At 32.5% G+C, this 17,379-nt stretch overlaps 1 protein-coding gene across 1 annotated transcript; it reads right to left on the reverse strand.

Moving 5' to 3' along the window:
• Positions 1 to 497: 497 nt before the first annotated feature.
• LOC25483540 (agamous-like MADS-box protein AGL29) lies at positions 498 to 1,324 on the reverse strand. Its single transcript, XM_013612234.3, has one exon. It carries the CDS (start codon positions 1,163 to 1,165, stop codon positions 656 to 658), a length of 510 nt encoding a protein of 169 aa, XP_013467688.1. The 5' UTR covers positions 1,166 to 1,324; the 3' UTR covers positions 498 to 655.
• Positions 1,325 to 17,379: the final 16,055 nt, after the last annotated feature.

Consider the following 17,379-nt stretch of genomic DNA (forward strand, 5'->3'; position numbering starts at 1 on the left):
TATAGCTAAATTAAAATTTATTAATGGTCAACCTTTTGACCATTTTGAGAGGTCAAACACACCCGTTATTTAATGTTAAATTTGTATAATTATTTGATGACTTCCTTGTATGTCTGGAATAAATTTATTTTCTGCTCGTGAGCTTAGTTCAGTTGGTATAGACAATGCATAATAATATATGCAAGGTCTAGGCTTCAAACCTCGACCACCACAACAAAAAAAAAAAAAAAAAAAAGAATAAATTCCCTTTTGAAAATGAGGAATGGAAAAAATATATAATTAAAAAATTTACTTATTCTAATATTTATTATTAGCTTCTAATTTAAATGTTTACTATGAATAATTATATTATTTTTAAAACTATTTTAGAAAATATAAAAACTAATTATGTTTACAGATATCTACGATAAAAAAAAAAATAAAAAAAAAAAAAAAAAAAAACATTTTTAACATCAAAATTATAAGACTACATGATAAAACACTTTATTCAACACTCATATTATTTTTTCTCTTGTCTCTCTTTAACTTGGTGGTACATGCACAACAAGGTTTTAAAGACACAAGGGTACATAAACTATTCATAAAAAAAAAAAAGGAACATAAGTTGGTTTCATGCTACAAATCATAAATTTTGTCTTCTTTTCTTTTTGGGTGATTATTCTTTTATTCCCACAACTGGATCTTGAGCTAGAAGCATCAAACATTCTGATATCTCGATATCACTAAGACGCAATTTTATGCAATCTTGAAGCTCTTTATATGAATCTCTCAATTCTTTAAGCTCGAGGAGTTTTGTCACGTTGTTTTGCTTCGGAATCTCATCATGATTCTCAGCTTGCTTTTCACCTTCTTGAACTTGTCCTAACACCTCAATATGTTCTAGATTCAATTTTTCCATATTGGGAGAATCAGAAGAGGAGTTTCCTATGGAATTCATGCGTTTAGGCTTTAGTTTCAAATACTTGGCAGCAACAAAATCAACTCCTGGGTGACCAAAAGAATAAGGATTGTTCCCTGGAGAGAACACAACAATAGCGACTTCAACTCCGCATAAAATGGACAATTCATTTGCTTTCTTGAATAAGCCCGTCCGACGCTTTGAGAAAGTGACCTGCCTCGTGTTGGAGTCTTTCACCCTCTCTATTTTAATTTTGCGACGACCCATGATTCCGCAACCTGTTTCATTCAACGACCTACTAAAAAATAAACAAAAGTTTAGAAATGAAGAATGATTGTAAAACTTGTGTGTATATGTTACACCAACCTCACTATTTATGTGAACATTTTAGAAGAAGGTTCATTGTATCTAACATTAGTTTTCAAATATCACACTTTTAGTCATGCACATCATTATGTTTATTATTATTATTACTATTATATTTTTTTTTTGGTTAATATATTATTATTATCATCATTAAAATTATTATAGAAATATTTTATTATCATTCTAACTTTACATAATTGCCCCTAAAATTTTAGAATATTGTAATTTTTTTATTTTTAATTCAATTGTACTAATATTGAAAATGCAGACATATTAGAAATATTGGAAAATGAGAAATCTAAATCTTATCTTTATTTGATATTAGAGGAGTATTATTGTCAAACGCTCAAAGACACTATTTTGGTCAAACAATATATTTTTTTTATTAACACTATACGTATAGAACCATCACTGGGAAGAGTACTAGTTCTATTGGCTAAACAAACAACAAAACAAAACGTAGGAATAAGATCAAAAATTAAATTTAAATCAAACTAATACATATACATATATATACATATATATATATACATATATATACATATATATATATATATATATATATATATATATATATATATAGAGAGAGAGAGAGAGAGAGACTGACTCTGTTGACACCAAATCTCAAACATATAATTTATTTAATCAAAGGCTAGCATGTTTCATGGAAGCCATGTCGCCCTGGGACCGGGTCTGGTTGGATCACACGAACCTTACTCATAAGAGGATATTGGTGGCAGACAACGCCGTTAGCGCTTACAAGATTGACGTCATGTGTACCATGATGGCCGGCTATGACATGGTCCACGGGGGTGTCTCTGAAAGTTCAACGGATGAGGCATCTCGTCTCTGGGAGGAGGAGAGAATAAGCTTCAGGACATCACTGTTTCCCACTGGGCAGCGAAGGAGGCCTGGGAAGTGGCCGAGAGGGAAGTACGCGAGCTTAACCAAAAGCTCGTCGTTTTTAAGAGGAAGGTTGAAGAGGCTCAACAGCAGCTCAGCGATGTCGTTGCCAGGCTTATGGACACCGAAAAGGAGGCCACAGAAGCGAAGAAATTTCTTTCTTCTTTTGACAAGAAGGTGACAGACCTGTATGTTGAGCGTAACCATTTGAGTTAGAATTTGGTTGAAGAATCTTCAAAGACAGCTGCCTGGAAAGTCCAAGCTGAGGAGGCTCATAAAAAGATCTCCCTTTTGGAGAAAGAACTGCAATATCGTGATGCGGTCAACAAACTCCTTTCTGCAGACATTGAAGTCCTCACTTATGCGGCTAAAGTACCGATGGGTAAGGAAGCACTCGCTTTGAAACAGGTTTTGGTTAGCAAGACCTCGGCGGAGGTGGAGGCTTTGCTTCAATGAGAGTGGGCAGAAGAGGTTGTGGCCCTTGCGGAACAGTGTTGGGGGTAGGGCTTTAAGGATGCCCTCATCCAAGTGGAGTTCTTTCAGGATCCTGTCAAGGTTAACCGTTCCAATGTTTATCCTGATCAAGAGGTTCATCGATTTGTGCCGCTTGAGGGACTGTGTTCGCCTGCTCTGTTTCAAGCTTTTTTCTTTTTCTTTTTGGTTGTACTAGATTATGTTCTGCTGCGGCGGTCGTCCTGTAATAGACTATTGGTTTTGCTTTCCTTATGCTTCAGATTTTCTCTTGTGCATTTTTAATTCGTGTCGCGTTCGTACAAGATTGCCTTCTATCGCGAGCCTTCTTCTCCCCCTCTATGCGTGTTTGCATTTTTAATTCATGCCAAGTTCGGAGGAGATTTACTTCGATCGCGCACCTTCTTCTCCCCCTCTACGCATATTTTCATTTTTAATTCATGCCGCGTTCGGAGGAGATTGCCTTCGATCATGTGCCTTCTTCTCCCAATCTACACGTGTTTGCATTTTTAGTACATGCCGCGTTCGGAGGAGATTTCCGTCGAGTGTGTGAAGTTTGAAAGTGGGCTTAGGCCGGATATCTATCAGTATATGTGTGTTCATGAGATCCGAGATTTTGATACTTTGGTGCATAAGTGTCGTATGTTTGATGATGCTGGAAGAGTTAAGGCTAACTACTACAAGGCTCAGAATGAGAAGAGAGGAAAGAGTCATGGAGTTGGGAAACCGTACAACAAGGACAAAGGAAAGAAGAGAGAAGATGGTGGAGGCTCTAAGCCGAGTTTAGCGGATGTCAAATGCTATAGATGTGGAACTTTGGGTCATTATTTATCTATCTATCTATCTATGCAGTTCAGTTTCAAAATTTTGATTTGTAAAACATGTGGTGTCAATTGTGAATCACACAAAATAGAAGTTTGTTCAAATTCTGGTGTGCAACAACAATGCTATAAACCAATTAATGTAGCCACTATTTCACATGTTATTGACCTGTTCTAGTCTCATTTTTCTTTGCTTGCTTTGATAGACGCTGCTGTATCCAATGTCAAGCCAAAGACATATCGAAAGAAAGGCGGTTCAAGGATTGGAGATCGTCGAAAGGCACTAAACGACGTAACAAATAAAAAAACTAGTTCAACCTACGGCAGCCTCATCTCAGAAAATGAATTTAACCAACGAAGATATCGATGACATGGGCGGTTCTACCGTATGGCGATCTCGGGCGGTTGCCCGGGCTCGATTGATGATTTGTTGCACATTAGACTCAACATAAAAGTTCATTAACACATTTACAAAAAGAAAAATTTGGGCAATCTGAATTAATTATGAATTTTTATGAATTTACACAAAATTAAATTTCTTCATAACTATGAATTTTCGACCAGGGATAAATTAATTATGAATTTTTATTCCCTTATAATTATGAATTTATTAAACAATTTATAATTAATTTGTATCTCGTTTAAAAATTACAAAATTTCATTGTGAAGGTTCTTATCATGTTCTAGTCATGCCTACAAAATTAGGGAACTAAATTTGACTTATGAGTATACGCTTACGCAGAACAAAATTTCAATTTTGAACGTTTCAGTTGAAAAATCAAAATAAATTTAAACGACTTCGATATGCTATGAAACTTTACAGATCCTTTTTATGTATTTTTATAGATGTCTCTGCAAATAATGAGCTCAAAATTTGATTTATAGATCGAGATTTCCATTGTTTTGTTTTTTGAGCTTTTGACACTTTAAAAATTCATAATTAATTTGTCGTTTGTCGAAAATTTATAATTTTTTTTGTTAAAGCCATATTTTAACGTTCTTAACTAGCCTCTAGGAAATCATGAAAAAATTCAATCTCTCGATTGCTTTTTTGGACTTCGCGTATATTACAGATTATAAATAATAAAAATCTCGAATTACATGGTCAGAATACATGTTATTTAATTACATGGTCAATTTTCAGACTTCACGTATATTACGTGGTCAATTTCAATTAATAACCCTATTTTAAATTGTACTTTTGTTGACAAAATGATAAACCTCTTTTATTTCGATTTTTTTTAGGGAAAAAAAAAATTAAAAAAAAAATATTTCGATTTATGACTGTTTATATATAATATTACATGTGAATTTACGATTAATTATTTGTCCGGCTCCATAAATTTCCTGCTCCGCCACCGATCGATGAGATTATAAAGGAGGAATTATCTTTCCTACACGAGCACAACAAATGCATTGCAGCCGACGAGGCTTCAATGAGTTATTTCTCTTAGCTCTGTATTTAATTGTAGTTTAAATATATGCTGTGACGCGTCCCTCATAAGTTTAGTTATGGCTGTCCTCTAACTTTGACATAAACTGAATCAATATCTTAGCTAGTAGTTCTAATATTACAAGTGAATTGTTGTCTTTCATTGTAGTTTTTATCTACCGATCTCTGTTCGTCTTGTGTAGGACATGTTATTAATAAATTTTGCCGTTTAAAAAAAATTGTTGTCTTGATTATTGCGATTTGAATGTGACTGTCTGCATATGTCGTGCATTCTTGTATTGGCATAGGAATGGAAGTTTGCATTACAAATTCTTAACAAAAAAGTATTTTAAAACAATTCTTATGAATCCTTCAAAAAAAACAATTCTTATGAAATGAGTTGATTTAATTGAAAGTTGAAACATATCCAAGTACTTCTATTCTCACTCTTGGCCAATTACTATTTAGTTATCCCTGTTTTCTAATTTTTCTAATTATTATTACTACTTTATGCAGAGCTGATAAAGTTATTGTGTTATGTCATGGCTTTTTTACTTTCAATTTGTTTAAGTTACAACCATGTCTTTAAAGTTGGAAAATTATTGGTAGACATACCCTTTTCAATACCATTCTTGTACACCTGCCTATGTGGATGGCATCTTTGTAATTTTGTTAAAAAGCAAAGGGTAAAATTGGAATTTTGGATCTGTTTTTTCATTCTTTCTCAATCTCAGAGAACTCTGTTCTCGTTCTCTCTTTGCCCTCTTCCTCCTCCAACCCCCTCTTGCTATCGCCGTCGCTGCCTCTCTCCTTGCTTGCATCCATCCTTTGATTTTGACTCTCCCTGTATCACTCTCTCTCTCTCTACTCTCATATGGAGCTCTCTCTCTTCTCTCTTCTTTCAGATCTGAAAAAATTCAAGCAACTATACAGGTATATAACACTATTGGAAAAAAATAAGAAGATAGAGGAATTGAAAAAACGCAATTAAAAAAAGGTTAAATGAAAAAGGAAAAAAGGTCAACGGCGGTGGCCGATGATATAGTGGTGGCTGGGATGGTTGGAGGTCGAAAGCGGTGGTGAGGAGGATGATGGTGTGGTCGTGTTGACAGAAAGAGAGAAGCGGCATCGGAGGTAGGAGATGAAACCGGTTTGGATTTTGGTGGCGGTGACCGATGGCGGCTTGTGGAAGGGATTGAAGAAGAGAAACGGAACAAGTGTTTTTTTCTTAAAAAATATTTTATTTTATTTTTTTCTTTTCTTAATTGGACATTTTTTTATTATTAAATTTTGCCACTGGAGAGTGGTAGAAGGGTGTACAGACACGTAAGTGTGTCTACGTATAAGTGCTCTTTAAAGTTAGAGATTGCTCTAGGAAACCGTTGATTATATATATTTAATGCTGCATGAGCTATTTTTAATAAAGTATATATTTAGTGTATAATAAAATTGTTCGTTTCGTTGTGAGTTTAGCTCAATTGGTTGGAACAATGTATAATAACATATGCAAAGTCTGTGGTTCAAACTCCGGCCACCACAAAAAAAAAAAAAATGTTTGTTCACAAATCTCATTTGTACTTTTAATTTTGTGTGAGTTTTCAATAAATATTCTTATTTTGTCTATCTATAAACAAAAAGACTATTGTTGTTTTTTCTGTCTATCAAAAAGCGAATAAAAAAATTCTTCACTCTTCCCTCCCTCCCTAGTCCCTGTCATTGCTTTCAATCAAAAAATCTGCTTTTTTTTGTGAACGAAACAAACTCAATTTATTTATTTTCAATCATTGACCAAATACATGAACGTGCATTAGTGTATAAGTGGGAGCTAGCAGTACATGTGGCGGCTACCTTTACTAGTTCATGAGCGACCTCGTTAACCTGCCTTTGGCTAAACTCGGAATAAAAGTTTTGATAATCGTTTTGAAACAATTGCTTAAAGACATATATTATACATTCAAACTCAGTGTCATCATCTATACCTATCCTAAAAAGAATCGACAACCTTCTTAGAGTCGAACACAAAATCTACATTATGGAACTAAAGATTTACCACCCAATCAAGTTCCGTTTATAAACTCATCGCTTCACCCACTTTGACGTCACATAGCGGGCAAAACCAAACAGTTTTTGCAAGCACAAAATTACCTTCTTCGTCTCCAAGACACATACCAAGACCTACCTTATCATGAGATGTGAAAAATGATGCATTTATACCTTCAAGGGGATAGTTTTCCCCACCGGTGCATAGTTGTACAACTAGACCCCTGCAAATTAGACTTAAATAGGACTACACTACATGAGGAATGAGAAAAACAACAAAAAGTTGTTTTCTTCCAACCCACTGGAGAAAAACAGCAAAAAGTTATTTTCTCTCGGATGTGCACGCGCCTCGCACGTGGAATGACACTTGAGATGCGTCAGTGCATTTTTGAACACTCAAGGTGTGCAACAACATACTCGGGGCGCGCTCCCTGTAACACCCTAAAACCCCGACTTTAATTTATTAATTAAAAAGTATATTCCTTTAAATAGGTGCTACACATACTCAGTCGTTCATCCCTTCATAATAAAGAAAATCATAATTAAACCAGCGGAATAGTTCATCAACTCCACATAAAGCATAATAAGGTCTCAACATCCATGCAAAATAAGTTATAGTTTTCCAAAATCAACTTCATGAAATATATCAACATAAAAACACCGCGACCCTAGTGTTAGATATCAGAGCACATAATCGTCTACTTAATTCTCAAAAATGAAATAAAGACAGAAGAAGACTTCCAACACTAGTGTTCTTGATATTGCTAATAAATCATGTGGCTAAGGAGAAAAGATGTCAGAAGAAAAACTAGTTAGAAAAATCCTCAGATCCTTACCCAAGAAGTATGACATGAAAGTCACAATCATTACGGAAGCCTAAGACATAAGCAACATGAAGGTAAATGAAGTCATTGGGTCTTTACAAACTTTTGAGTTAGCAATCTATGACAGACCTGGGAAGAAGAACAAAAACATAGCTTTCATATCCAACATGTTCAATGTGAAACACATACTGATGAAAGCATTTCATATGCAATAGTGCTTGTTGGCTGGAAATTCAACAAGGCTATGAAGAGAATGGACAAGAAGTAAAGGCATAATGTCAAGAACATGTTGTTTGATTTTTAATGCAAAGGCAGAACTGAAGAAAAGCCAAACCAAGGGGAAGGAATCCAATGTCATGGGTCTGAAGGTTTTGGTCATGTCAGGGTTGAATGTCCCGCATTCCTTAATAAACAAAAGAAGGGTATGTTAGCCTCTAGGTCAGATGATGACTTGGAAGGAGAGCATGATGATGAAACAGCAAACCATGTGATGGCTTTCACTTGTAACTGTGAAACTGATGAAGAATATTGTGATGAAGTTGTATCATATGAAGAACTTGTTTCATAAAATAGTTGTATGTTAAATGTGAGGAGATTTGTCAGGTTGGAGATAAGCAGAAGAAAATCATTGCAAATTTGCGGATTGAAAAAGAAACGCTCCTATCAACTATCTTTTATCTGACAAATGAGGTAACTTTGCTAACTTTCATGATAACATGTCAAAATCTGTTAGAATGTTAAACAATAGTTTAAGAGGAAATATTAGCAACACACATTCTAACACACTCCCTTTAATTTGTTAAAATTCACATAGGTCCCACCAAATCATGTGGGTCCCATATAAATTTAGTGGATCTCATGTGAATTTTAACCAATTAAAGAGTGGATTGAAAAATCTGTGTTATAATATGTGTTGGTAGCATTTCTCATAGTTCAAATATGTTAGATGAGATTCTTCAAGTTGGGAAAGGGTCTGAAAACTTGAAAGGTGTAGGTTTTGTTTACCAACCCCTAAAGAAGCAAAGTGGAACCTCTATTTCTATGTTTGCTCCCCCTGAAAGTAAAATTGAATTTGCCACGTCAGACCAAATGTCACAACAAATTGGTTTTATATTTTTCAAATGATCATTAAGCATATAAACTAAAAGTGATCGTGAATTTGAGAAATGACAATTTTGAAAATTAATTTGTTGGAGTACAATTTTTATATTTGTTAGTAGAAGTAGATAGATGTCATAAAATAGTAGAATAAACATTTTTTTAAAGAAAAATAGTAGAATATTTTCCTATATTTATGCCATAATGCATTGTTTTCTTCCTATATTTAAGAGAATTGGATACTAAAGAGAAAAAAGAGAAAACAAATTGGTTTTATATTTTGCAAAATGCTCATTAAACACATAAAAATTAAGATGGTCATGGGTTTAAGAAAGGTGTATTATGCAAGTTTGATGAAGGACAATTTTTATATAGTTTTAATAGATATTATTTATTTATTTTCTAGTTTAACTGGTGGAGACTTTTTATCTGCATGAGACTTTTTTGTTTATAAAAAAACTAATGAAAACAAATTATTGGTGGCCTTTAGTAGGTTTACCCTAGGCCGACCACATTATATGATCTAATGTATATCCCCTTGTATCTCTCTTTGCCAATAACGAACTTGAGTTTTGGAAAGTTTATTCAACAGCTTCTAATATAGTTAGGCCCCGTTTTGATAAACAATTTATATAGATGCTTATAGCATTAGAGCTTATAACATTAGAGCTTACATCATAAGCTCTTATACTTGATAAGTTCATTATGTTTGGATATGTGTATTAAAAAGTACTTACATAAATTGAAGTGTTTGGGTGTGACCTTATATGGAGCGGTTATGGTGGATAAGGAAATCCTTATGCACTGTGCATAAATCTCAGCCCATTAACCGGTAGCCCAACATAATTGCTTCCTACACCCCCAAACGAAACAAAACGAAACAACACTACAATCGCGGAAATCATCATTTTAGTTCAATGATTATTTCAAAGTGTTGATTTGGTTCAATGACAGTCACAAATGTCCTTATTATAGTATGTTTTGTATAAAATTATGCCAAAACCATTTTGTTGTGGAAATGGTTTCTGTGAGTTGTACTCCAAAACCATTAGATGTACTTAATGGTTTCCAGCAGGTGAAAAAAACTAAGGACCTAGAGCCATTGCCATCATTCAGTTTTGGACTGACACAATTGGAGGAGGAGGAAAGAAATGGTTTCCGTGAGTTGTATTCCAAAATCATTAGATGTACTTAATGGTTTCCAGCAGTTGTACTTCAAAACCATTAGATGTACTTAATGGTTTCCAGCAGTTTCCCAGCCATAAATCCCTCAAACATCACAAAGATTTCGAATCCAGTAACAACTTCAGATCTGAAACCATGAACACAAACAGTGACGAAACAGTAACATATAGCAATCAACACAACGCCACTGGATCGAAGAAGAAGAAGAAGAAGAAGAAGAAGAAGAAGAAGAAGAAGAAAACACGAGGGAATAAGAGGAGTGAACCGGCTCAACAGCAAGTGAAGCAAAAAAAAATTCGTTTGTATTTTAATCTTTAGATCTACTCATTCTCGTTGTGTTTTTGCGTGATCCGAGTTTGGATTTGGCTTTAAAACGAAAATGGATGTTGAAAAATGGCTTTAGTTTTTAAAAATGGTGAGTTTGGTTCTCCAGCACGGCGTCGCCGCCGCCTCTGGCCGGCGACCACCGCGCCGGAATCATCATGTGTGGCCGGAAGAGATGAAGACTCATCTGAGTTCTTCGTTTTCTTTTCCAGAATTTTGAAAATAGTAGAGAAAGAGGGATAGCTTTATGTTTTAGTGAGAGAAATGTTTAAAGCAAATGAAGTTTGATTTGGTGTAGTTTGAGAAGTCTAGGATTATTACACGTGTACACTAGATCTGATGGTTGTGAAGTGTTTATGCATGATACCTAAGAGCATAAGGATTTCCTTATGCACCATAACTTTTGCCCTTATATAAGCAGTTATAAAATTTTAAAATATTTTTAATTTAACAAGAAAAAATCAAATAATCAAACCACCATTATCAAGATTTTTTTTTCACAAAATTAATCAAGATTATAATATTATATATATTGCTAAAAAAATGTATTACATCACAAGTATAAAATATAATAATATTCCATCGTTACAACAACAATCAAGCCTTATCAACTAAGTTAGTTTATGCCTTTTTCTCTTTCTCTTCTCTCCTTCTCAAACCCTAGTCGTCACTCCTTTCTTCTTTTCGTTTGAGGGTGATTTTTGACCCAAAATCACCCCTCTAACTCGTTTTTCTATTTCCCTTTTATTGAAATAAGTCATTTTCACATCTGTTACGTTTTTTATTTTGTGATTTCGTCGTCTTCGTGTGACGTTGGTTTGTTCGTCGTCTTTGTGCGACGTTATTTGTCTTTCTTGTTTCTCTCATGTATTTGATCGGTTCAGATTGTCAGATCAGCTTCGATCCAGTGCAGATCCAATCAATGACTGGTGAAAGATTATCTCTCTTCGAATTCTGGTTAATATCACGATGAAGAATCGACATCGCCCGATTTTCCACGAAAGTTGTACAGGTCAAATCCTCGGAGGTATCCTAATTTACCAACCATAGACGAGAGCATTTTTGAAAAATCCATAATGCTCCTATTATGGATTTTTTGTCGGAAGAAGAGAGGGATGGATGATGAACTAATTTCTCCAGTGCTTTTATTCATATTATCAGTAATCCAGTGAACTCTACAGTCCTATTGCCGCTGAAATTCTAAAACAGAAGGGTGTCTATGATCCTAAGAAGCTCTTTGGCGTTACTACACTTGGTGTTTTGAGGGCAAACACGTTTGTTGCTTAGAGGAAGAACCTGAGGATGATTCACAAAGTGTCTTGAAGTTTAAGGAGCAATTAGAGTGAGTAATGTAAAAAGTTGTTTTCTTTCCTTCTTGGATTGTAATCCTTTCTTTTCAAAATTGAAATGTATCTATTAATTTTTGCAATGATGTTTTCATTCATTTCTTGGTTAGTTACAAACTTAATTGTATCAATACTCATAGTGCCAAGAAAGGCTGAGTAAATAATAGGGTTAATAGATCTTTATCCTCCTGTAATATAGGGCACTTTTGGTTTTGCCCCATGTAAAAAAAAAAAATTAGATTCCGTCCTTGTAAAATGAAGATTCTTCACGATTGCCCCTTAAGCCCATTGACTCTGCAGAATCTTTAATGTGGCACCTACATGGCTTTTTCTTTTTATTTTTTATTTTTTTTTTGCTTGCCACGCGTGAAAAACAATTTACACATCATTAATAATTAAAAAAATATGAAAATTAATTTTCAAAAATTAAAAAAAATTAAAATAATTAGGAATTTTTATTTTTAAATTTAGAAAAAAATTATAAAAAAATCTCAAATTTAATATATTTCGAATTTTTGAAAAAATTATAAAAAAATCTCATATTTAATATATTTCGAATTTTTGAAAAAATTATAAAATAATTACGAAAAAGATTCTAAAATATCCAAATATAAATTAAAAAAACTTCGAAAATTAAAATATTATCTAAATAAAAATTATTTTGAAAATTAAGTTTCAGAATTTTTTTTTTTACTATTCCTAATTTCGTAAAAAAATTGATTTTTTTTAATTTGGAAAAAGATTTCATAAAAATTCAGGAATAAAACTCTCGAAAAAAATCAGAAATATTTTCAAATTTTAAATTTTTTGAAAAAAAAAAAACTGAAATTAAGATTTTGATTTGAATTAAAAAAAATTATATTCAGAATTTTAAAAATCTTCAAAATTTCGTAAAATTTGAATTCTTGAACAATATTTCAAGATTTTATAAAAAATATCAAAAACAAATCAGAATTTTTTCTAAATTTAAAATTTTCGAAAAAAATCTGAAGTTAAGATTTTAAAAATTTAAATAAAATCAAAAAAAATTTCAGATTAAATAGTTGGAATTTAAAAATATTTATATCCAGATTTTTAAAAATTAAAATATTTTCCAGAATTTTCATTCTTTGTAGAAAAAATTAAAAAAACTTTTTTATTCCGAAAAAAATCTGAATATTTTTTAATTTCGAAAAAGATAAGACAATTTTCTATTTCAGAAAAAATTTTTAAATGTTTTTTAATTTTTTGAAAAAAAATCTAATTTTTTTTCGATTTAAAAAAATAGTTTGAATTTTTTCTGATTTTTTAAAATTTTGAATATTAATTTTCAGATTTTAAAAAATATGATTTTCGTTTTTTTAAATAAAAATGACGTGTAAACTGTTTTTCATGCGTGGCAAGCAAAAAAAAAAAATAAAATAAAAAGAAAACCATGTAGGTGCCACATCAAAGATTCTGCTGAGTCAATGGGCTTAGAGGGCAATCGTGAAGAATCTTCATTTTACAAGGACGGAATCTAAAAAAAAATAATTACAGGGGGCAAAACCAAAAGTGCTCTATATTACAGGGGGGTAAAGACCTATTAACCCTAATATAAATATAAAGGTTAAGTTACGTTTGTAATTTGTATATTAAATGGTGATTGTTACGTGTTACTCAAAAAAAGATAAGTATATAACGAATTAGGCCCCTTTCTCTACTCATCACATCAAAAGATAATTACATAATAAATAAATTATAGGTTTTGAGTAAAGTGGAATGCTAGAATCGAGGCTCGTGACATAATAATGGCATAAGCTCCGTATTAAGCTGTATATGAAGCTTAAAATTTGCGCTTATTAAAGTATGACATAAGCAGCTTATGAAATTATGATAAACTATTTTTATTGATTTATTCAAACGCCTTAAAAAAAGTTTATGGGAGTAGATAAGCCTATATAAGCTCAAAATAAGCTCATTCGATTCTCTCTAGATCCACTTTTTCAAAACATATATTTTAATTATAACTCTTTTTGAAGGAATATTTTAATTATAATTTTAGTTATCTTTTGCGGTACATGAGTAACAAAATTGCTATATACTTATCTTACTAAAGTAAGATTTTTTTTTTTTTTTTGTTACGTAACAAAATGAAACTGAATAAAAAAAACAAACTTAACTTTTTTTTTTTTTGTAATAAACTGTACACTAATATATATATATATATATATATATATATATATATATATATATATATATATATATATATAATTATAATTGATATATTATAATATTATTTTTTTACGCCTTGATTAATTTCATAAAAAAAAAATCTTGATAATTGTGGTTCAATTCTTTGATTTTTTTGTTAAATTAAAAATATTTAAATTTTCGATAATTGCTTATATAATGTCACATCCAAACACTTCAATTTATGTAAGTACTTTTTAGTGTACATATCCAAACTTAAATAGCTTATCAAATATAAGAGCTTATGATGTAAGCTCTAATGTTATAAGCTTTAATGCTATAAGCATCTATATAAGCTGTTTATCCAAACGGGGCCTTAGTCTGCAACCTCAAATCACTTCACTTTTGCGCTTCTGCTTTTCCTCAACGCAGGTTTCGAGATTTTTTCCATTCAGCTAGGGTTTATATAATTTATTTTTTTGTGACCATCTAGGGTTTATGTATTTTTCCCATTTTTTTTGCAGTTTTATTTCAAATTTGTAGCCAATTCGAAACCAATATTATTTTTAATTGTGTGACTAATAAAACCAGGCTTTTTCCGAACACAATTTTGTTTAATAATTTTTTTTATTAAGCCAATTTTTTTTATAGTTTTGAATTATTTGTTTTTTTAATAACGATAGTATGTTAATTTCTCCTTTGCCAGGGACTTTAACTCTTGTTAAATTCGTTAGTTCAACCAATTGAGCTACCATTCCCCCAAAGTGAAAATTCAAAGTTTTGAATTTGTGATGGGAGAACAAACATCTACAAATGCATGGAATATTGATTTGAATCTGCTTCCGAGTCCAGAACAATTATCAGGTGTCATGGCAAATGGAACTATGAACTTGATTGATTTGGTTGATCAACCTTCTGATAGAATTACTGAAACTAGCAATGGTGGTGTTGCATTGGATAAGACATCAAAGAAGAGGAAGAATGTTGAAAAGGGCGGTGGCAGTGAAGGAAGTGTTTTTGATTGTAATATTTGTTTAGATTTGGCTAAGAATCCTGTGGTTACTTGTTGTGGTCATTTGTTTTGTTGGCCATGCTTGTATAGATGGTTGCATTTAAGATCATCTCAAACTAAAGCATGCCCCGTTTGCAAGGGAGAAGTTACCGATAAGAATGTTATACCTATATATGGTGGTGAGAATAATGTTGAGGTTCGTCACGAGGATTCAAGTTCTACTCTTCAAATCCCTTCCAGACCTAAGGCAAGGCATGTATCTAATGATTCCAGTCAAACAATACAATGGAGTGTAGGGCATCATGGAAACATACTGGTTGAGCACGAGGCATCTTGGAGTCCAGTCGAAGATTATGGCATGCTTGCTGAGTTTCAGCTAGAGCTCGAAGCATCTTGGAGTCTATACGATGATCATGTATCTAATGATTCCACCAACATGACGCCAACAATACATTGGAGCATGGGGCATCATGGAGACATACCTGTTGAGCCCGAGGCATCTTGGAGTACCTTCGAAGATTATGACATGCTTGTTGAGTTTGAGCAAGAGCTAGACGAATTAAGAATTTCTTTGTGACAATCGGAGTACATTCAAAGATTATGATAACAATTATCATTTTGTTCGATAATGATGCACTTTTTCTTATGGCTTTCCGCGTGGTTAAGATATATCTTATGTCAGTTATATTATTGTTTATCTTATACTCCTTGTTCTTACTAATCTCGTTTAGCAAACAATTTCTATTGTTTAAAATTGTGTTTTTTATTATAGGAATAAAATTGTGTTTTTTTAACTATTAGAATATCATTCTCTTTTCATATTTTGTAATGGGATTGCCTCTGTTAGTTTGAGCGGGTTATAGTTTTATAATAGGATTAGAAGAACAGTCTTGAAATTACTTTGTGATTGGATTCTCATAAGTATGTTATGTTTTTAATCATTATTTCTTGTTCTTAATTTTATTTTTGTGAGAAATGTTCAATATTACGAAAACGAATTGCAAGAATGCCTTCCCAAATTTTCTGGAACGGTTATAATCAACTTCTTTTTAACAGATTTTGTGTGTATTTCTTGCCTTTCGTGTCGTATGCTCTCGCAACAAATAGCAATGCTCTTTTCTTGTTACTTGATCATTATTGATTCAAATTATACTTGATCATATAATTTGGCTAACATCTGCATGGTGCATTTGATTGGAGCATAATGACATTCTCATCAATGAAAAACTATCAACATTTCGGAGTTTGTAGACCCGATAAAGCGATTATCGTGGTCATGAGTCATGACTTCTTTTTTTTTTTTTTCTTTCTTTCAAGTAAAATCATATGCAGGTGGTAGGACTTGTCTCTGATACAACTGAAAATCTCAAAATGTTAACTTGGTGGTTAAATAGGCTCCTGATGTTATTTGGTGGGTTTCTAAGGTGTTTGTTTCACCTTGTATGGTTGACAATTCTCTTTGTAACTTTGTTTGCAATTTTGGAGCGGTTTTGCACATCTTGTGTTAGTTTGCTCGTCATTAATATATTTTGCTTATAAAATAAAAAAAAAGGTTTACTTCGCTAACAATTTGGTTAAACTTATATTTTCGTATATGACTTTGCATTGACTCTGATACTACCTTAAATATTGTCTGATAAACACATCTTTAGGATTGCATTGGAGCTACTGATGGTACACATATTCATGCTTTGGTTAGAGGACGAGATGTAAGCGGTTATCGTGATTGTCATGGAAAGATATCACAAAATGTATTAGCTGCTTGTAACTTTGATTTGGAGTTCAAGTACGTTATTAGCCGGTAGGAGGGTTCAGCCCATGATTCCAAGTTGCTAAATGATCCTTTGACAAGGAAAAATGGACTAAAAGCCCCACGTTAGGTAATTAATTTTTAAACTATAATGATATTTTTTTTTTATTTTCACTTTTGTACTTATTTTATATGTATTGTAAATTTAATTAGGTAAATATTTTCTGATGGATTGTGGATTTTCTAATCGACGCAGATTTTTAGGTCCATATTAAGGTGTGCGATATCATCTACAAAATTTTGCAGGTTATGGTAATGACTCTGAAAGTAAAAAGGAGTTATTCAATCTTCGGCATCCGTCCTTAAGAAATGTGATTGAGAGAATATTTGGTATTTTAAAATCGTGTTTCACCATTTTTAAGTCAGCACCTCCATTTTTGTTTAAGACACAAGCAGAACTTGTGTTGGCATGTGCAACACTTCATAAATTTCTTTGCAAAGAATGTTGTTCCAATGAAATTCCAAATGAACCTACTAACGAGTCTTCATCTTCATCTTCAATGTTACCTATTCACTAAGACAATAATTATGAACTCAATATTCAAACACAAGAGCAAAAACGAGAAGATGCTAATTTATGGAGGACTGGTATAGGTTCAGACATGTGGAGAAATCCAACTTAGAAGAACATGAAGTTATAATATTGCTATTTTAGAAAATAACCCCTCTCTCTTCTTTTTTTTACAGGAAAAAACATT

The sequence above is a fragment of the Medicago truncatula genome, chromosome 1 (genome assembly GCF_003473485.1).
Source record: "Medicago truncatula cultivar Jemalong A17 chromosome 1, MtrunA17r5.0-ANR, whole genome shotgun sequence".
NCBI lineage: Eukaryota > Viridiplantae > Streptophyta > Magnoliopsida > Fabales > Fabaceae > Medicago > Medicago truncatula.